The sequence below is a fragment of the Peromyscus leucopus genome, chromosome 9, assembly GCF_004664715.2.
Source record: "Peromyscus leucopus breed LL Stock chromosome 9, UCI_PerLeu_2.1, whole genome shotgun sequence".
Lineage (NCBI taxonomy): Eukaryota > Metazoa > Chordata > Mammalia > Rodentia > Cricetidae > Peromyscus > Peromyscus leucopus.
In genome coordinates, this window is record NC_051070.1 from 79387342 (window position 1) to 79410434 (window position 23093).

The 23093-nt window shown below is 43.2% G+C and overlaps 1 protein-coding gene across 33 annotated transcripts in view; it reads left to right on the plus strand.

Annotated features, from left to right (window-relative positions):
* Positions 1–23093, plus strand: part of Kcnma1 (potassium calcium-activated channel subfamily M alpha 1) — a 709897-nt gene that overhangs the window by 345907 nt on the left and 340897 nt on the right. For all 33 annotated transcript variants that reach the window (XM_028879652.2, XM_028879686.2, XM_028879668.2 and 30 more), the window contains exon 3: positions 11009–11070. In XM_028879652.2, coding sequence (XP_028735485.1) covers positions 11009–11070 — 62 coding nt within the window. The remainder of the gene's footprint in view (positions 1–11008; positions 11071–23093) is intronic.

The following is a 23093-nucleotide window of genomic DNA, read 5'->3' on the forward strand; positions in this document are numbered from 1 at the left end:
AGAAAAAGTCTTCAATCTTCAGACCTCAAATGGAAGATTTTATGTTGCCTCCCAAGGCATCAGTTTTAATGCTTATTGATAAAATTAGGCAAAATGCAACCTTTTGCATTTTGTATCATGAGGAAATGATATAAAACTTGAATGTCATTCATCTGAGGCTTCAGGAAGAATGGGAGTTTAGGGGATATTTGCTGACTCACTTGTTACAATTATTTTTCCTCATTTCAGATTTTTTTCATGTTTTTTTCTTTTCAAATTTAGTTATAACAAACTGATTCCCCAGAGGAACATATTATATTGGCAAAGTGGCATGATTTTTGGCAACCAAAGCCAGGATATAGGAGCACTTCTGTATGTTTTGGGAACACTAACCTGTAGAAGCTCTCCTTTGAACCTGGGATTAGGTCACCTCACATTTGAAAGGGGAAAGGTGTTAAGCAATTAGCTTGTAATTGATGTTCCAGATTCTTCTTTGGGGAACATTTAAAGCAAAAACGAATTCACACTTCCACCTCTGTCTGTATTAGTCATATTTATCATATTTATCTGTGTCCTCCCCCAAAGCCTGTTATTGCATTTCATTTTGTCTCACCAGCAGCAGATGTATAATTTATAAGAAACTTGTTCTGCATACCTTATGTGAAGAGGGGGGTCTGCTTTTCTGGACCTTCATTTTTATCTATAGTCATTTGAGATGACCTGACTTAAAAATAGACAGAGATACATTGCTGTGCACATACTTGATTAGTAAATATTGATATAGAGATCCACCGTTTGTGATTAGTAATGTGTCAGTTTATCTCTAAGAACCTGGCAGTATTCATAGGTGTGTATATGTTATATACACCTACACTGGTGTATTCATGTATTACATATACATGATGTTTGTGCTATTTGTGTATTTGTGTCTTGTGTTCACAGATTACTAGTTTTCATCCAAATTTTAATTCTCTGTGTCTCCATTTAATGTACTGTGTGCCCACCACGGTGGTTGAATTTGTTTTTTTCCAGGATGCATAATATCTCTTTCCTCTGTCTCTGGACCTGGCTTGTCTCTTTGTACCTGAGGGACCAGTGAATGTTCTGCCTTCCAGGCTTACTTAAAACCTCTTCTCTTGAGGATTCTGTCATCCAACTAAATCCTCTTGCTGTCTGTTTCCTGATGGGTACCTCCCTCCTTCCGGACCCTTCTTGCTATTCTGGGGTGGCGCCTCCCTCTCCTCTGTCTTCTTGACCTCAGCTTCAGTCCTCAGCTTCCCAACTGTGGACATGGTTCTTGGGCATGGACACTGCCCCTTTGACCCCCCTCCACTAGGGTTGACTTTGTTCCCACTCTCTAGTCCCTGGGTCCTGTGTCACCTGGAGCCACATCTCACTCTAGCCAAGGTTTCACATTCTAGAGTCTCATTCAAGCTCTTCCGCTTTTTTGTTTTCATGGTGTTTAATCTTCAGATGTGCTCCCCATCCGTTTTCTAAGTACACATCTATGTAATGAGCACCGAGAGACGATGCGGTTGAGTTCTTGTCAACACATGACATGCACTCTGCCACCAGAGCACTTGCAGTCCAGCATAGGGGAGACACGCTGACCAACAAACAGACAGTAAAGAAACAAGTCACCGTGGTAGTGCGGACTGCTATGAAGTCTGTACTTACAGGTAACTTCTTACATCCAATAGGCAGGAAATGACTGTGGAATTGATTGCCTATGAGAAGTCGCACTTCCAGAAGGCTGGAACAGGATGTGCAAAGGCCCTGTGGTAGGAAGGGGTAGAGGAAGCAAATGGTGAATGACAAGAACTGAATGTCCACAGCAATTAAAGTCTAGAGAGGGAAGGAGTCTGAGAGCCAGAGGAAGAAATGGGCCAGAGTTTTCAATGCCTGGATTCAGCCAGAGATTTTTTGTTGTTGTTCCATACTAGAGTTATAATTGGAAGCTATTGGTGGAGGTCCCTTCTCTGTGTCTTAATATTCCAGATCATTATAGCTTCATAGGATTGCATTTGGGGATTGTTAGATTCCCAGATGCCTGTAAAATGCCCATAAAATCCTAGTCACTTCAGCTGGGCTACTTTATGTATGTATTTGGGACCAAGGATATAGTTTGGTAGTGGTGTGTGTGTGCTTAGCATGCTCAAGGCCTGGGGTTCTAGTACCAGCACTAAACACCACTGAGAAAAGCGAATCTTACACCTAAACCTTACCTGTCTGTGAATAAACCACAGTTGTGCTCCCAACTCTGAGGTATTGTGCATTCTAAGTATGATGACTCCACAAAGGCACTGTTTCACTGTCTGTCTGTCTGTCTGCCTGTCTGTCTCTCTCTCTCCTTCTTCCTCCTCCTTCACTCTTCTCTTACACAATACATCCCAGCCACAGCCTCCCCTCCCTCCCCTCCCTCCCCTCTCTCCCCTCCTCTCCCCTCCTCTCATCACCCCCCCCACACACACACACACACTTGCTTTCTTCTTGAACACATTTCTCTTTTCATCTTTCTTTGGAGTTTGGATTTCCTGAATTTTTTATATCATGTTTGTTTGTACCCATCTATAACTCAAATGCAGTGTGCCAGACAATCAGGTGGGAAATTTAAGGGACCTTTGGCTTTTTAAATGGCCTGGTCAAAATACCTGTCCTCCTATACCCTATAAATCTTTTAAAATTTCTGCTCACAAAAGTGCCTTTTTAGGTGCTAATACTATACCCACTTAGGAGAATCACTGAAGATTTAGGAATGGAAAAACATTACTGTACTTGACAGATTTGTAATTAAAACACCCCCACCTTTCCCCTTAAAAATAAAACAAAACAAAACAACAACAACAACAAAACACTGATATTCAGACTGACATTCTGAGGTTAAAATGTACAGAAAATCTACAGGCTTTTTCAGTCTCCAAGAAGCTTAAGAGGAAGAGGTTAGAGCAGACCCTGACTTGTTCTTTATAACGATGGCAGAGCTGAGGGCTAGACCTGGGAAGGACCTGATCTATGACCCCTCCATTCCTTTTTCATTATATTTTGCATTAGCTTGGGGAGCTCACGTGTTGCATGAGCCATCAATTTGGGTGCTGAAAACATACACTGTGATTCAGAGCATTCATGGAGTGTCCATGCATGTGATTGGACAAGAGAAGCCCTCTGGACACAGACGTGATAGGCATGGTAGTTATCACACTGCATGCTTGTTATGCCCAAGGGTTATACAGATGGCATGCAAGAGTACTTCCTTTTTGAGATGAAGATTCTTCATCTACTCACTGTGGTCTGTGATGTGCCAAGATCCTCTGCTAACAAACTTTTCTCCCAGTCCTGGCATTTCACAGTCTGGAAAACTGACTCCTAGGGAGGTGAAATGCCATGCTAGGTGCTCCCTACATCCATGCTGCTCAGTGAGACCCCTTCTTGCCACATGCCATCATACTTCATGCCTGGAATCTGTTCCCTCTAGCACAGGCCCACCTGGAACATCAGGAATATTCTTTGTTTCTCTTGAGTTTTTCACCTTCCTTCTCTCTTCCTCTGCCATTTATGGGGAGTGGTGTGGAAGTGGCAATATCTCTATGCTTGTTCCTCTCAAGGAATCTGCTCATGTGTAGGATATTTCTTAAATGCACAGGACTCCTGATTCATTTCAGCTTCTGGGTTCCATGCTCATGCTTGCGGAGGGCAGAGGCCAGCCTGACTTGACTATTTCTGCCCTCATGTTTCCCTGTCTTTTACTCTGGGTCTTGTGCATCAGAGTTCAAGAAATGTTCATTGAGGTTATTAAATTCCCTGGGCCCAACATTGCAATTTAGATGTTGGAATGCATCTCCACTCTAAGAAACAAACTGTGCCCAGATTGTTTTGCCTTGAGAAATTACCCATCTATTTATTTTTCTGTACATAGTTAATTTTATTATATGTGAATTATAGCTCAATTAAAAAAAAAAAGGCTATATGCCTTCAGCATTATATACGGAAAACTGTCCTTTTTCCCAGAAAAGTCCCTGCTGCCAGTAGCCGGATTCGACATTGAACTTGTAGCATCATTAATTAGGGTCATTTGTTCTGCTGTGAGCTGAGGAGAATGTACAAAAGCCTGCTTAGGGAAGAATTCATTCCTCCTCCTCTCTGGACTTTGCGGAGCACGCCTAGCAGATTCTCAGAGCCTGCAGGCTTCATACATATGTTCTAATGGGCTAATTGCTAAGGTGACATTTGTAAATTAATCTCTGACTTGAGCTAAGTGGTTTCCCCTAATGGCTTGAATTTGGGAACACCCACTCTTGGCCACAGACTCTTGAGATGAGCTAAACATAAATGGAGGGGACCAGCTCTCCTTTCTTTGTTTTAAGATTCTCTGTTACCAGGGGGAACAAGGTTACTCTTGCTCTTTGTTTTGTTTTGTAGTTGTTTAGTATACTGACATGTACCTCAGCATGCCTGTGGAGGTCAGAACTGGCAGGAAATCCCCTTCTCTCTTTCTGCTTTGTGGGTTCCATGGATCAGACTTGGGTTGTCAGATTTGGCAGTAAGTGCCTATGACTGCTGAGATATCCTAAAAGGAGACTCTGCTTTTTAAGGAAAACTCCCCAGGGATATGACTCCCCCAAGCCTTAGCTCCAGGTCCATCTCTGAAGGCCCATTGTTCTCCTGTGACCATTGAAAGCATGTGGCTCAGGCTGTTCCTGGAGTTGTCAGGATCAAAGCCCAGTGCCCTGGAAGCCTTAACAAGGCAGGCTCATACCTCTCCTCAGTAGGCCAAGAAGAGAGGCAAGTAATAGTGATAACAGGAGAAAAGAAGTGTGTTTGATGTAACCACATTAGGAGGAGGAACAAACAAAGAGATTTAGAGATACACCATCCCTTCCTCCCCAGTTCATCTTCAAAGTTCTGGTGTGAGGAGTAGGGATAAATAGAAGGTAAGAGGTACCCTGGTCCAGTGTGGTCCTCCCTGTCATTGACCCATCAGTGTCCGGCTCCAATTTGTCCTGCAAGGAGTTCTGACAGGTTCTCAGAACTGTGTGCATGCTCTTTCCTGAGGCAAGCTCCTAGTCTGGTTGGTACCAAGACCCCAGTCTTTCTTCCTGGGTAAATGCTAATTCCTTAGGGGTCCATTGTCTTAGTCATCTGAGAACTGAAGTGTGTCTTAGAATCTATCCTACCTAAACAGTTCAAAAGGCCCCCAGGCAGTGGGACCAGGACCTGTCTTTGGTGCATGAGCCGGCTCTTTGGGACCTAGAGTCAATGCTGAGACACTTCGCTCAGCCTTGGTGCAGGGAGGAGAGGACTGGACCTTCCTTAACTGAATCTACCAGGCTGGGCTGACTCCTCAGGAGAGACCTTGCCTTGGAGGAGGTGGGAATGGGGGTGGATTTGGGGGGGAAGGCTGGGGGGTGGGAGGAAGGAGGACAGGGGAATCTGTGGCTGATATGTAAAATTAAATTAATTATATATATAAATATTATAAATTAATATATAATAAATTAATAATAATATATAATATATTAACAAATATATATATAAAATCTATCCTACTAGGATGGTTACAATCCTGACAACTGGGATTGAAGTTTTGGGACATCTCTGCAGAGCCTCATCTTTTGACTCAGTCTCCTGGTTCAAACTGCTCTAGGGAGGGGCAAGTTACTTGTGTCCCTGAACAAAGAACTGGACAGAGACACATAGATGATAGCAAGCAGAATGAGAGAATTTATTAAGAACCAACCCACTGCCAGGTGGTGGTGTCATACACCTTTAGTTCCAGCACTTGGGAGGCAGAGCCAGGCAGATCTCTGTGAGTTCAAGGCCAGCCTGTTTTACAGAGCGAGATCTAGGACAGGCACCAAAACTACACAGAGAAACCCTGTCTCAAAAAACAAAAAAAGAAAAAGACAGCAAAAGAAGAAGAAGGAGGAGGAGGAAAAGAAGAAGTAGAAGTAGTAGTAGTTGTAGAAGAAGAAGAAGAAGAAGAAGAAGAAGAAGAAGAAGAAGAAGAAGAAGAATCCACTTCAAGGGAGGAAGTGGGTTAGAGAATTCATAACTTAAACAGCCATGTTGTATAAAAGATTTGAGCTTTCATATCACACAATACAGGTGCTTGGGATCATTTGCACATTGGCTTTTCTGTATATGCTCTGTTATGTGTAGTTTTACATATAACCTCATGTGTCTAAGGTCTCATTGGCATCGTAAGTCTCCACCCAAGGTTGGGCTGTTGAATATTCAAGTGACCCATGGGTCACTTTCAGATCACTGCCATGCCTTACCTTTGCACCTGTTTGTTGGCCTCACCAAATTTTTTCCCAGCCTTCCCCTTTGCCAATTTGTTCTTTTTATATGCTAATTTTGCAGTCTTTGCTCTATAGCTTTCTGGCCCTCCCTCTGTGCCCTATCTGCCTGCCTCAACTTCATTGAATTTGCCTTTCCCTAAAACCTTCAGTAACTGAGGAGAATGTGCTGTGTTTAGCCATACTGTTTCTCATTTTTATGACATTCCCCAGGCCCCAGGCATTTGAACGATCTTCATTGCCCGCTGGGGTTTCCATCCAGGAAGATGGCTGCCAATCTTTCTTGTATTCATCTCTGTTTGCATCTAGACTCCTCACGATAAAGAGGCTAGACTTGGTGTGTGTGTGTGTGTGTGTGTGTGTGTGTGTGTGTGTGTGTGTGTGTGTGTGTGTTGTTTTCACACACTGTGTGTGTTCCTGGCATTCTTTGGTGCAAACACTAGTCATGTTTCATTTCAGGTTTGGAAAACAGATGACTCACATTCCATTGTTCCAATGACACTTATCAAGTTGCTTTCCTTTCCTTTCTTTTTTTAAATGGATCTGGCACTCTGGAAATAGACCCTGTGTTTGGTATTATAAGTGGAATTTTTTCATGATGTAAGTATGGAATATAGAAGCCCCAAGAAGGCAAGCTTAGCTATCCTTCCCCAGTTAAAGTCACAAGTAATACTGAACACCAGAGGAAGGAAATTTACTCAATGTGGCCAGGTTGGAAAGAGACATGAATAAAAATGGTCCAGTTGACACCATGTCTGTCTTAGTGATACTGATGTGGGATTTAGGCTTAGGGTCAAGAGATGGGCAGTCCTGGTCAAAGGACAGACTTCCTGTCACTGCTCCATCTTTGTCTCAGCTCCTGTCCTGCCAGGTAGACCTACAAAGTGGTCTGATGAGACCCTGATCCGTTCAGTCACTGTCCCCGCTGCTGTCTTTGGGACCTATCTGGTTTCAGCAAAATGATTACCTGTGTGTGTTCTAGGACTCAGCTTCATCCTCATGGATAATTGTCCTTTTCTGGGGGGCAGTCTGTCTTGACAGCACTAGCTTCTCCTGGAATTTGAGGTGACTCAAGACAGAAGGTTAAGGACAAATAATTTACCTCTGTACATTCAGCCAAAGCATGCACACAAAACGGAAGCGGAAGTGCCAGGCTCGCATCTTGCTTTCCATTTCCCAGCAGATCTAAGCCAGGCGTGTGTGCTTTACACTAAAAGTGGCTTCTAAGGGTGCTTGCAGTTAGCCTGAGAGCAGAGCCTTGAGTACTGTCCAAGGTAGCCAAGGCGGTGAGATGAGTACCGCTCTACAGGAGATAGAGGAGCTATACAGACTGTTCACAGCTAGCAGACCGTGTGTTAGGCCAGGCAAAGAGCAAAGGATCTTTTAGATCATACTGCTGACCACAGACAGGCCCTTGTATGGGAATGGCTGGTCATTTGAAAAGGTATCCTGTGACTTAGCTGCTGGAGAGCACTTCCATTTTGCTGTCTGCCAGGGAGGGTATTGTGATTTATTTAGATACCTTTCCCTAGCCCATGGACTTCCATCCTCCTTATCAATGGGGCTATAGAAGCATGCAGAAGGATCTTCAGTGGCTCAGTGCTATCCTGGAGCAATATGAGAACAGCCCTAACTTGCGTAAAGAACTGCTACTTAGAGAACAAAGAGATACCGAGACAAGAACCCATGACGTCCCTACTCTCCTCTCACTCCTCCTCTATCACTTGATTGACAGTATACCTTCAGTAGCTTTAGCCTACATTATCTGTACCTCCACTGGACAATCGACTACTACTATGCAACCCATAGGACTTGTTCAGCATTCTGTGCTGTGCATGATGTGTGTGTATGGGCATACACACCACAGCACAGACTTAGACGTTAGAGGAGAGCTGTGTGGAATGGGTTCCCTTCGGCTACTTTCAGTGGGTTTTCTAGGCTTGCTCTGTAGCAAGTGTCTTTACTCACTGGCCATTTTTTCTCTTAAAAAAAGGTGGTTGTTTGTTAGAAAGCTGGTGAGAGTAGGCAAGCCATGCTTTCTGTTCAGGTGACTTCGAGAGAGCCAAGTAACAAGTCTCTGAGGCTCTCAAGTTCATGGCCATGTTTCTGCATGACCCGAGTCTAGGCTGACAGGGGAAACAAGCCCGACACGATAGCAAGACACATTAGTAAGTGTAAAGTTTACATGCACAGTTTACCTTCCTACTGAGAAGCACTGTTATTTTAGTTTTTGCATGTAGGCAGGTGATAGTGGCTCCTGGTGGGTGGAATAGTCTGGATTCCCAAATCTCCCTGAGAGAAAGCCTTCTGGCAGGACACAGAATCCAAGCCTAGGTCCAGTCAGCAGAATTGCTGTTGGGGGTCATATCCCTCCCATGCTTCTTTTGCTCTTACCCTCTTTGAGAATCCTGCTGTTTGAGTTTTAAGAGGACAGCAGGGTATATTCCAGACTCTTGTCATTGACTGATTTGCTTAAATAAGTGACACATTATTCCCAAGTGGAGTCTGCGGGGACAAATTAGTGTCAGTTACTTTGGCCATCCTGCTGCTGCGAAAACATGCTTTCACGGGAGTGCTGAGACTAAATTTTCACAGAATGAAGTGCCCTTTGCAAGGACTTTTGATTTTCCTTTCATAATATATAGCATTTGGTGGCATAGGATTGTCCAGTGAGCCCTGATAAAGCTCAACATTCATACACACATGGAGCTAAATGGACAGGGATCTGTGCCCAGTTGCCTGTTTATGAATGAAGAGTTCCCTCCCCTCTGTTAGGACCATGCCCCTTCCCTTTGCGGCTTCCTGTGAATGAGGTCAGGGCCAGAATCTAACTGCTTCTGGTGCAGAAATAGCAGCACAGCTCCAAATTAATCTGATGCTATTTGTTGTCTGATAAAAGGCAGAGGTCTGCTTATGTGTTTGTTTCCTGTATACCTTTGCAAACAGCCTGTGAATGAACCCATGTGATGAGGTAAAACACAGACAGGCCAGCCAAGAGTGAACCCATTGGTAGCTGGTTGCAGATAGGTTGTGGGAGCTGCTGTGCAGGCCATGGGAGCCTTAATTTGAAAAGCAAAGCAGAAGAGAGAAATAGACCCAGTTGTGTAGTACTCTAACCACTTCTTTTCAGAAAGAAATGCTAGCAGTTGTTGAGAACACTGTGTGTTCCTTGTATTGGGCCCAGCTATTTTCCACACTGTGTAGCCAGCTGGTTATTGCTCTCCTGTGGTTCCATGCGGGTTTTTGCAGTGTTTTAAATGAGTGTTACATGCACGTTGCATTATCAACCACATTAGCATATACAGAACAACACACAGGCCCATGTGACTTCCTCTTACACACACTCATGCATGTGCACACACACACACACACACACACACACAGAGAGAGAGAGAGAGAGAGAGAGAGAGAGAGAGAGAGAGAGAGAGAGAGAGAGAGAGATGCACCACAGCCTGATCATGCCTAGTCTCTGCAGAAATTGGAGTTAGCTTCTGTCCATCATCTCATGCCAGCCAGCTTGTTGCATGTGGATCTTGGGGAGACTGGCATTTCTAAGGATCTTCCCTGCAGTCTCTTTAGGATTTGAGTATATCTAAAGGGCAGGGTTTGAGCATCAGGCAGGCATTGTGTGTGTGGTGATGATGTTTCATTTTTGATCTCAGCCTTAATTGTTGGCTGTTAGCATCTGTTTTACTGGGGCCATCTTTTATTTGCAGTAATTGTCTCCTCTGTGGAAGATGAAATAAACACATTGGAACACTGAGTGAAGGACAGAGTGTCAGTAGCAGCCTAATCTGCTTCGTGTCCATTCAGTGGACTTTTATGTGGCAGGTGCATGTTGAAGAAGATGCCAAAGCTGTCTTTTATATTCATGGTGATTGATTTTGAGTGAGTGCAAAATAGCCTAGAGATTGTCCTATGACTAACTGGTCAGATATATGACCTAATTGGCTTTTGTGCACTTAAATGTTTTCCCTAAATATTTGAGAAATATTATAAGCACATACAGAATTGAGAAAATTTATATCTATATAGAAGTGTGTATTTGTATACACATAACTGATTATCTACACACACACTCAAAGGGACATCTGTAGTAGGAAATGTGTGCTTTTCAAATGGATATTTCTTATATAGAGGCAGAAAGCAGATTAGTGACTGGGACTAGAGGATAGAACAGGGATTATTAATTTCACGAGCAAGAAAGATCTTATTGAGATGATAAAAAATGTTCTGAAACTGGACCACAGTGGTGTCACATAGGTTGGTAAGTTTTCCAAAAGTCATTAAGGAATTATATGCTCAAAATGGATGTATTTTTATAGCTCAACAAAGCTGTTAGAAACAATCACTCCCTTTAAGTCCTACGGTAGATAAAGGATGAAAGACTATCTCCTCCCAAGTCTTTGTACTTGCTCGTTCCCCTTGAAGTTTATTGACTTCAATTGTAGAGAAGCTGGTCCTTGAGGTGACAGGGCCAGATTAAAAAAGAAATCCAAGGACATGACATGGAAAAGTCTGCCCTGACCCCTATTGGCAAGGAGCAAGGTTGCTCCCACTGCTGAGTGAAGAGCCGTCATCTGGATTGTCACAGGGCAGTGAGCACAGGAGACATGGAAGCAGGTCCCTGGAGGTAGAAGGCCCTGTGCTTCATTCAGTTGTGGCTGCCAATCAGAAACGCAAACGTTCTGGTCTCAGCCCTTAAGTAATGGAATGTTTATCTTCTTTTGCAGGTTGTGTTAGTCTTCGCTCTCAGCATCGGTGCCCTTGTTATATACTTCATAGACTCCTCAAAGTGAGTATGCATATATGTTGTCTTGCCCATTTTTCTAGGGCTCTTGTGACCCCTTACATTGATGTACTTACTTAACACTAGCCTTTGCAAGAGTCTCCTGGGTGCTGAAGGCTTGGAGGAAGGCAAGGCTGCTCTGTGCTGCATTTCTGAATGGGGAAACAATTCTCTCGGAAGGAAGGCTGTGTTGATTCTCTTGGTATGGGAGGGAGAGGCACTTGGGGAACCAAGTCTTGTTGGGTATTTATTTGTAAGGAGCTGTTTCCTGGTGGAGTATTTGTATTGAAGATGCCAAGAAGTTAAGAAGGTTGTAATGGGAATGTGCATCCTCTGGGAGGGGTGACAGAGTCCAAGAGATGAGTTTGAGCCATTCTGGCCACAGTCATCAGATCTTTTTATCATCCAGGGTTAGGTCATATTGGAGGATAGATTCAAAAACTCCGTTCTAGAATTTCACCTGCCAACAGACTAGGTAGCTGAAGCAATGGTCACTGTGTTCTTCACTTACACAAGTAAGGAAATGGGACAAGACTGTCCATGAGGACTCCCAGATGTAGAGGCCTATGGCTGTCTGAGAACTTGTGGAGAGCAGTGCTCATGCAGACCCTTTGACTGGCAGTTTAATGGTCTGGTGGTCCAGAGTAAGCATGGTTCACAGATGGTGAAGACCTGCTGGGAAGCTGAAGGACCAGTTACTATGGCTACCCTTAAGTGCTGTGGGTACCACTACTGGTTGTATCACTCGTTCCAGCTATCCTACTGCAATCTCAAAGATGACAGCATCTGAAGCACACAGATCTGGGGATGGATTTGCTTTTCTGTTGGGAAACAAACTTGACAGCTTTAGGCAAGGAAAAGAGCTCTGAGCTTGCTGTCCTCATTGTCTACTTGGAGAGTGGTTTGCATTCCTCTAATACTAACCCTGGGTGGATCCTACACTTTGATCCTAGGATACCTGCCTTGTTTTTCTCTTGAATCAGACTCAGCTATGCCTCAATTCTGAGCTTAATGCTCTTTTTCCTATGGTATGGTGGCAATTTCATGCACACCTAAATTCTGAGTTTCTTAGAGCTATCTGGTCACCAGCCAGGGGATTTTGTGCATTTGGCTCCAGAGGCCAAACTGTCACATCAAGGAAGATAAAAGAAACATGTCTACTCATCCATGTCTGGAATCGGCCAAGCATGAGGCCTTTAGAAGTCAGTCAGCCCACCTCAGACACAAGGCTTTGCCCTCACCCATCTTGAGCCATGAGTCCTTTAGACATCTTCAGGGGACAAGATTGTACATGTTCTCTTCATCTGAAATCCCCAGTCAAGAAAAAGAAGAGTATAATTCAGTCTGGAAGACTCCAGTTGTCTTGTGTGTGAAGGTAAGGCCTCATTTCATATTTACTCAGACATTCTGGACCACATTTGAAGTGAACTGGAACTCTCAAGCCGTTGGTCATCTCTCTCCAATCTCTCACCAGGGGTCATGGGTACATACCCTACCAACGCCTGTGCTGGGGCTTAGGAAAGAGGTTCGGAATGTAATCTATGTGCCCCAGAGAGAGCACACAATTAAGTGAAGGTGAGTGTAGCTATCCTGCTGAAAGGACAGATGCCTCGGCTGTGCCTCCCTTTCCTTTGTCTCCCTTTCTGCCCCTTTGTATGTTATGGAAATAAAATGTTGCTGGTAGATGGATTTGGATGGTGTCTTTTTTTTAATCATGTCTAATAGGAGGCAGTCTTAGGCTTTATAGAGTCTGATCTTCCTTGGCAGAGGATGGCAAAGCTTGCTGGTCTCCTAAGTTGATACTCTTCACTGGCGCCTTGCTAGCCTCCAGTCCTTTGGGGTTGGTTCTGACTCTGCTAAGCCTTGCTAAAGCTGATTCTGTGTCCTTTAGGGTCATGCAAGAGTCTGTACCAAGGCTGACCTTCAGTTCAAATTCACTTTTCCCAGCAAAAATGCCTGTAATCTTAGATATGAGACTGTCTTCATTCTCCATGGGGCTGGCTAAGACTTAGCATGGCGTCAGCCTTTGCTCCTTCCTAAGCTAAGCAAATTGTGTGGTTTGTTAATACAGACTTTGTTTAGCAGAATACCTGTTGCTACATATGTAATTCTACTTTTCAGCTCTACTTCTTCATCTGGCTCTGAGACCATTGCCTAAGACTCCAACTTGTAGAGAAGCCAATAAGTAGCCTACACAGAGTAAAATCTATAGTGTTACCTTTGTGATAAGTCTAAAGACATGGTTCTCAATCTGTGGGTCATGACCCCTTTGGGATCAAATAACCCACTCACAAGGGTCGCCTAAGATTATCTGCATATTAGATATTTACATTATGAGTCATAGCAGTGGCAAAATTAGTTATGCCTTAGCAATGAAAACTTTATGGTTGGGGGTCACCATGACATGAGGAACTATATTAAAATGGTTGCAGTGTTAGGAAGGTTGAGAACCACTGGTCTAGAGGGTCATAGTCAGAACACCAAGTGCAATCCATTAATCAAATTGTAATCAAGTTTAGTGAATGAGATGAGATGAAACTCCGTTGACATATAAACTACAAATGGAATGATCATGGGGAAGTAGAAGGCAAATTCTTGAAGCCTATCTTCTTCATGCTAAGCAACTACCGACTTAATAATGACTTGGCTGACCGTCTTGGAAAGAAGTTTAAATTTCTCTGAAAAATTATACCAAGACATGACCCTGGGGAAAAAATACCTGGTATTCTTGAGGTGAATTTGTATTAGTGTTAACCCTCTGCAAATAAATAAATCAGGAGTCATGCTCTCTGGACTGCGATGGTTGCAAAATTCATTCTCTCATTACACTTAGCTATGGCTGTCTTCACCCACTTGGTAGATTGGAAATCTCCCAGTTACAGAAAATTAAGATGCAAAACTTTTCACACCTGGCCCTTTGAAAAATGCAGAGAGGGAGTGTGGCGATGACCCAGTGGGTAAGAGCATCTCCCGAGCAAGCATGAAAACCTGAGCTCACATCACCAAAACATTCCTGAAAAGCTGGGCATGGTCCTGTGTGCCTGTAACTCTAGAGCATTAGGGGGTGGAGACAGGAGGATCATGGGGGCTTGCTCCCCTGCCATCTTAGCTCTGGACTTGGTGAGAGACCCTGCTTTACAGGAATAAGTCAGACTGTGACAAAGCAGGACACCTCACACTCTCTCTTCTCATCTCTGCTTTCACGTGTGCCACATGTGCATATTGCCACACATGTAGAAAACATTTAAATGATTTAAAAAGAAAACTTTAAAGGATGCAGATGAGTATATGAAACAGGTCCCAGGGATGGACATGGTCAGCTGTTTTCAGAGGGTCTGAGCTAGACTGTGCATATGGGCAAGCAGAGCAGATGCTTATTCTTCCTCAACAAGTCAGCAGAAAGGCAACTCAGTTAAGGTTAACGCTGTAATTGGCAGGTGCAATTGTAATGGTAATTGGCAATCTTCCGCACCTTTCAAAATTCACTTGATTGTAGTATTTCCACACATCTTCACTCAAATTTCAGTCCTTAGTCCAAGACAGACGGATCCCCGGGTGGGTCTTTTTCAGTGATGTGTTTGAGAATTCCTCCTTTGGATCTTTATTTCCCTCATTTGATCTCTATGGGAAGTGTCATTTAGATCATTTGCAGTGATCACTGTCTAGCTAAGAAATATTGGCCTGAAGCCAACAGATGAAGAGAATCACATTAAAAATGGGTTCAGATGGTGTTCCATCATCCCAATGGAAGACACTGGAAATATTCAAACAAAGAGGGTGTTACAGCAAGACTTGGTTAGGATGGATGGAATATCCATGCCTTCATCCTTGCCAAGTCCATGTTCTCCAAATTCCCCACCTCCTAACTCTCACCTCTCCCTAGTGACTCTGCATGTACCTTTTTCTCCTATGCACTCCGGTTTCTATAAAGCAAAGACTTTTAAAGATGTATACTTAGGGGCCAGAGAAATGTCTTGGCTGGCAAAAGGCATCTGCTACATAAGCCTGACAACTGGAATTTAATCCCTGGACCCCACATTAAAATGGTGGATGTGATGATGTGGTTCTGTAAAACTAGAACTCTTGTGGTAAGATGAGGGGTAGAGACAAAGAGAATCTTCTAGAAGTACATGGGCCAATTGGCCCAGAGTATTCAGCACAGCACCAGACAGGAGAAACTTGGCCTCAACATAATGGAAGGTGAGAACATGTTCCTGAGAGTTTTCTTCTGACCCCCACACTTCTACTGTGGCACATATATGTCCATACTTATACACACATCATACAAAACATATATGCACATACACATATGCACACACTAAATAATTTTTAAATTGTACAGCTAAGTCAGATGTGTCCCTCACTGCCCTATGAGTGTTAATGTCACTGTTGCTTGTCCATTCCTCTCCTTGTCACCAGACAAGGGTGGGGAGACCTCATAATGTCATCCTGAGGGGAAGGCGCCATGGAGGGCAGAAGGCAGCAGTCTCTACTGCTTCCATGGTTTTAAGAGAAAGTTGGAAGAAACAGCAGCTCTCAAAGCTCTGTGCATTTGCATTTTTCCAGTGGCATTCTGGGAAAGGATGACTCACATGTGGGGAGATAGTTATTCCTTTGATTCATGCTTAAATGCTGCTCCTTCTTATGCTTCAGTTGCGTGGATTATGAATATTTAATGCTGCATATCCTGGAAAGGAAGGTCATTCCTGCTCACTGGCGACTTCAAAGCAGCCTCAGTTCTGAAAGGCATACCACCTGCTGTTAGCAGAGTGAAGCAGAAAGGTTATGCATTGTTAAAATCTTCCTTAATGACTGGAGCTGCACCAAAATGCCCAGTGCACAGTTGGGGATGCCTGCTGGCTTTGCCAGCTTTTGCTCTTGGCTTCTGGTTTAAGCCCTGCTATTTGAGTGAGGTGGACATGAGGAGGGGAGGACCACAGCACGGGTTTTGTAGCACATCCTATCCAAATGCTCCGTTGCCAGAGAATGGCTTCTTCTCGGTCTTCGTTAATTTCACTTATTTGTTTACTTTATATTCATTCAGTAAGTCATTCATTCACTCACAGCTTCAGTGTAAAAGCCTTAAATACTTTCCAGGTAGCGACAGTGCTTATGGTTAGGTATGGTTACAGATAATTATATGTAAATTCGCAATATAAACCCACCAGATTGTTTCCACAGTCTCCGGAAACACAACAGATACTGTTATATAATGAAGATACTTCAGCCCAACCTGTTAGTTATTTTACAGTTTTACCTGCCACTGTCCTTCATAGACATCCTGATCTCTTCTCTGTCATCTGATACATTTCCTTTCTAAAGGAAAGAATCAGGGTGGGGAGACGGCTCAGTCAGTAAAATGCTTTGCCACAGAAGCATGAGGTCCTGAGTTCAATCACCAGCACCAATCTAAAACTGAGTGAGGTTCCATGTGTCTGTAGACTTAGCGCTAAGGGGTAAGTGAGATAGTGGGGCCCTCACTCCCCTAGCCATATTTGTGAGTACCAGGTTTAATGACTAATTCTATCTCATAAAGTAAGGAAAGCAACCGAGGAACAGACCTTATTTCAACCTGTGGTCTCCACATTCATGTCACACGTGTGCACGCACAACACGTGTGCACGCACACACATCTGCATGCATACACCCATCCAGACATATGCATGTTAAATACACACACACACACACACACACACAAACAAATTTGAAAAATAACAAAAGACTGGAGAGAATTTGGACCCTCATGGTTGTACTGTGTGTGAATTAGAGTGCTAAGCACATCACATATAATTTCTATGACTTATTCTAACACCCTAGGTGGTATGTTATCATTCTCACTTTACTGATTAGAAATCTGGAACTCCAAAATTGGCTTCAAGCCACATAACTAACAAGTAGTGGGACCAGGATCTCCTTCTAAAGCCCCACCAACTCCCCCCACCCTACCGTCGCTGGCAAGTGTGAAGGAGTGGACGTCCAGATTGGAGTTAGAGAAACAGCGTGGTGCAGATGTTGCAAGGATGGGAGCTGCCTCATCTTGCTCAGCCCAGTCCTCTGCCTTCTTCCTTTTGCCTTCCATATCCCCGTTCTCATCCTGAGAGCCAAGTCTACAGTGGATAGCGCTGGGGAGGAGAGCCCTGTCACCAGCCATCCCTCTACAGCTGCTATGGTCACAGGGAAGACGATGGTTGTTTCTCAAGGTTCCTCATACCCAGAGGAATTCTTCCAAGGAAGGGTTCTCACCCCCTCATACATCTACATTGCTGTGCATATTGTTTGGTACTCTGGTTGAATACATCCTTTCATCCTTTGAGGAGTCACAGGGTTTACTCTTTTACAGTTTTGCATTATGTTGCATGAGATTCACATATATAGAAAGTTAGTAGTATTAAACGAGTAGAGTGTAGAAAGAGTTGGCCCCCTGAACGTTTTGTAGGGAGGTCTTAAGATGGTATAAAATAGCCTTCTTCCTTAGTTACTTTTGTTTGAAATCATCATGCACAGGTGTTGACTTGGTGCCTCCAATATGCCCAACCTCTTGACAAACTGCTTGGCGGGAAGGAATGTGGGGACAGCATAGGCCATGAGTGTCCTTGTTAAATGCAAGAGTGATCAGTAGTAGTTTTCCCTCTCGCCATTCTGTAGCCTTTCAACATGACCAGCTGGGTAGCCAGAGAATAAGGAGGAAGTGCCTGGCCATATCTTAATTTTTCCTTCCTTTAATGGATCAGAGTCATTCTAGGTAGTGTTCTGGATAATTAGCTCCTGCATTCCACCTTCTTGCTCTATTTGAGAAGGCATGGCATGCACTTAACCTTTTTTGAAGAAGTCAACACAAATCACCATGCATGCAAAGCATCTCTTTCTTCTCCTCTTTTTAAAAGTACTCCCCCCCACAATTTTCACCATCCCTCTGTGACATTTTTATTGCCAGGCTTTGGTTTGGAAAATTATGGGTAGGAAAAGTTCAAGGGCAGGGTGTTCAGAAGAGCGTTGCACATCTGTGAGGGGGAACACAACAGGAGAACCAGCAGCTGTTGAAAGAATAGAGTGTCAGATGGAAGAGCTGAGGCTCTGAGAGATGAGGAAGAGGGGCCGCGTTCAGGGTAGATGCCTTAAATAGCTCCCAATGAGAGTCTTCCTTCCCTTCCAGAATCTAGCCTCTCATGGAACCTTTGAATTCTGTGGTGGTTTAACTTCTCTGGTGTGTAAGGAGCACTGAACCAACCTTTCTACATCAAGTTTTCTATGTTGCCATTATTTCATTCATGGGGATAAACTTGGGAGCAAAGAGAGGTAGAGAGGATACAGACAGATGGAGACACCTTCTTTACGTGTCTGCTTCCATGTGGGTGGATTTAGGGTACAGGGTCTCTTTGGATATATAACAGTGGGTTGACTTTGTTTCTCAAGGGTTCCTCCTTCCACCTTCCATAGTGCTGAGGCAGTCTGTGTGTCCCCATTCATCCCTCACTGTGCAAGTGGGCCCATGGGAACCATGTGAGATGGCATCTGCATGTGTCAAGAGAATGAGCAGACCTTGGAGAGTTTATTCAAAACTACAAGGGACTCTGTTATGAGTGGGAGAAATGAATGAAATAGACCTTTCAGGACTTATAGCAAAGACAAGTTGGGAATAGAGTTAGCCCACTGTATATGAAGATTCAGCCAACTGTGGATTGAAAATAGTTTGAAAGGGGGACCTTATTTTTACAGAATATACACAAATGTATTTTCTTATCATTATTCTCTATAAAACAGCTACTACTAATACAACATTTACATGGTATTAAGTATTCTATATAATCTAGAGATGATGTAAAGTATATGGAAAGATGTATCTAAGTTACATGCAAATGCCCCATTGTTAAAAATAAGCAACTTGAAGGTGCATGGATTTTGGTATTCATGGGACTCCTTAATCTGGTTCTTCATACAAGGAACATATGATGTCTCATCTTAAAAGTCACTTGGTACCTGTACCTCAGCATGTTGTCTTTTAATCAGGGATAAACCTGGTAGAAAGTTAGGTGGAGAAGATGCAGAGGGATGGAGACAAGTTCTTTACATGTTTTTACTTCCATGTGGGTAGATTTAGGGAACAAGGTCTATTCTTTGGTTTTCTAACATTAGATTTAGTTTATTTGTCTCTCTGAGTTTCTCCTCCTACCTTCCAGAGGTGACTAGAGGTTAAATAATCTGCTCAAGGTCACCAGTCCAGGAGGGAGAGTGCTACAGTCTGAAATTAGAGCTCTGAAAACTCAAGCCCCTTTCTCCCTGATCTTTTGGGTCCTTCCTAAAACATTTAAGTCACCAGCAAAGATGTCTCATGATTTACTGCCTACTGCAAAGCAAAGCATATTGACTTTTTGTGCCAACTCTAGACTTGGGCCTTCATCACAGTGCCGACTTCAGGCCAGGAGAAAGCAGAGATAATCCCAGGTGGAAAATATTAAACCCAGACACAAGAACACTGGGGGCCAGTTTGTTTTGCCTTCCCCAATTTCAAAGTCATGGAGACATAAACGTTCAGCTGTGTTGTGGAAAGTTGACAAGGCTGGGTCTGTTGGCTTTGTCTGTTTGGCATTTGCAAGGCATTACTTTTGAGGACACTGTGCCCAATGGCTAGTTTGTTTTCCCTGTAAAAATACTATCTCCTGACTATGCTTATAAATCCACAATTACTCCACCCTTCAAGGTTAGAATGAGTGTTTTCTGCCCTTCTCCCCACTCTCCAGAATGTAAAAGGAATGATGCTGCGGATGACCTGGCACCCTCTTAGCACTTTGGCAACTTCTTAAGAGATGATTTGGTTTGAGGACAGATAAAGAAGCACATCCCCCTTCAGGCTCCAGACTTACCCATATCTTCTATAATTAACTTGAGTTTATGGCACAAGCTTCTGGGTCTTCTCCCCAAGTCCTATCTTTGCCCTAGTGCTGTCCCCAAAGTCACAGCAGACATACATTGAAAGACAGCTGAAGGCCAAGGTGGGGGCCAGCTGGAGAGAAACACTGGCTTGGATTGTTGGAATCCAAACAGAAGGCCAGTGCTCATGACGGCATGGCCAGCCAGGGTGACACTAGGTGGCAGCAGCTGTTACAGCTTCATCTTGGAATTTATGAGCTGCAGAACATGTGACCTCTTTCTTTTACCCCTTGTCCTCTGTCCTGACAGCATGACAAATTGTCACTTTGGGAAGACCCTGGCCAATGATGAGTCATTTGTAATTTAAAAATAGAATCTTTTGCAGTTAAGAATGACCTTGGGACTTTTTGATGCATATGTTGTTGTTCAAAACATTGAGGAGGTAGGCCTGTGTGTGTTTGTGTATACTCATACACTTGTGCATATATTAGGGCAAATATTGTGTAAATCTAGAGGAGGAGGAGTAGAGCATGGGGGCATTGGCCCCCAGACTCATTACAGTACCAGACAGACTGGGATCTGTGAACCTGTGATCTTAAACATATACACCAATAAATCTACTGAGTGCCAACCATGTTTGGCATTGGGAAATTTTGAATACCATGGGTAAGTCCATGTGTTTCTCATCATGATGTTTAAATTGTATGTATTTTTTATGGGTTAGGCAGTCCAGGATTCAAAAGGATCAAAACAAACTAACAAAGAGATTTCACCAAGCAATATATTCTCAACTACTACTCCACTAACACTAACTACCGAAGGCTAATGAGCTGAAAGACCATCCCTGACAATGGGATATTTGACTCTCAGGGAGATTTTGACTGAAGGGACAGAAGCTCCTCCAATAATCCCTAAGAGGAGACTCTAACTATGGTCTGCACATTGGCCTCATGATTTTTATTATCAGTAAATGAAGCAAAACCCTGTCTTGAATCAGCCTCTAAGAGCAGTGGTTGAGAAGGTCTTATCTAGGTAATGGTGTTGCATGGCTGAAATCCCAGTCCTTGGAAGGTAGAGGCAAGAAAACAAGAGTTTAAGACCAGCCTCAACTACACAGTAAATTCCAGAACAGCCTAGGCTACATGAGACTTTCTCAAAAAACAGAAGAGGACGGGTGAGGTGGCTCAGCAGGTAAAGATGCCACCGAGCTCGATGACCTGAATTTGATTCCCAGGATGTACATGGTAGAAAGAGAGAAACAACTCCCTCCAGTTGTCCTCTGACTTCCACATCCACACCATGGCATTTGTTCAAGTATTTGTCCAATGTCTTCTAGTGATTCTCCTGGACTCTATCTTTTGGAGTCCCCTTTTACATAAAGAATAAAGAAGTTACATTTTATAGTTACCTTGATATAAGTCAACAGTGTAATCAATCTGAGTTGTATTAATTATCAGTATTTTAATTACTTATTACTTGGTGTTATTTCTTCTATCTGGTTTTAAGGAAATGACTATTAGGATGTACTATTGGTCTTTAGAAGTATGTGGCTACCATGCCTGATGGAAAAGTTGGTTTTGTTTTCTCCACCTTGTCCTTCCCACCCTTCTAGAAGTTTCCATGGTTAAGCAAACATTCTCTGAGACAGATGTCCTATGTCATACTCATTCCAATGTCTATAGTTATTACAGATAAGATAAAGCAAGTGTTCTAGTTCCAGCTTTGTCTTGTGACTTGACTTTATAGCATGCTGACTGCAACAACCCAACATTCAAAATCAGTGGCTTGGTGTATGTATCCAAATTTTAAGAAAGCCCCATAATCCCGTTTCTCTGCTGATTTTTGGCAAGTATGTACTTTTCAATCTTTGTATATGAAAATTAATCTTCCTAGATTAAACAATGTCTTCTTTTCTCCCCCTCCTCCATGGCAATAAAATACCCCGAAAAAAGTGACTCAAGGGAGAAGGGGTTTATTTCAGCTCACAGTTTCATGGTATAGTCCATCACGGCAGGGAAGCAGCAGGAGCTTGAAGCAGTTGATCACATCACATCCATAATCAAGAAGCAGAGACCTGTGGATGCAAGGGCTTGCCTTCTTTTTCCATTTTCTTGGTGCCCAACCAAAGGAATGGTCCCACTTCCTACTTCGATTAACTTAACCTAGATAATGCCTGACACCATTTCCAGAAGTGATTTTATTCCTCATCAAGTTAACATAGAGATTAATCATCATAAGAAGTCTATGCTGTCATGAGATGTCTTCATTAGATGTTTTCAAGTTATATAGATCATTATTAGGACCTGTTAGAAATGGGTGGGGTGGCTCTGGTGAGGAACACGAGGTGCTGGAATTTGGGGAGTCATCTAAAGTAGACCTAACTGCTGCTGATTGTTCCCAAAAGCAGAAATAGACTCGTGTGGTCAGATCTTGTGATGCTTCAAAGGGAAGAGAAAAAGCTGGCCTTACAAATTGTATCTCCAATTTTAAATTACTGACCACTGCCATAAAACTTTCAAAGTGCTCAGAAAGCCAAGCAAAACACCTCTGCAGGCCAGATTTTGTTTTTAGTCTCTACTCCAAACTCTCTCTTTCTCTTCTTGAATTAGCTCAGCTCCAGGGGTGCCAGGAAATGTTCTTAACTATTGCTCCTCCATCCCTCCAAAAAGGGCCCCTTCTCCCTCCAAGGTGGAGAAACTTTGGTCTGTATGTGCCCAGGGGTTATTTCTCATAAAACATGCTTTCAAACATGGCTTAATTGAATTCCCAATTTTCCCTAAGCCAGTACTGTATGCCACAGTAATAAATCAGCCACGACTTACTGTAAAGCCCCAAAGCTACGTCATCTCTGAAAAATAACGTCTTTAGAACCCCATAAACATACTCCTCTGTTTGTTTAAGGACTGCAAGAGCTTTTTAAACATAGTTGCTAAGTCACAAGGGAGTATTTTCCAGGACATAAATGGAAGCGAGCACAACCCCCTTCAATTGTCAAATTCTTTATGAGAAGCCCGAATCTGTCCATTCTGCTAGTGGATTATCTTGACTAGAACAGACTCGATAATACTAAATATGTAAACGTCAATGATTATTGGAGACTTTTCTGACTTACTTTGCTAAATGACCACTTTATACAAAGCTTGGCTTAATTTCTAACAAAA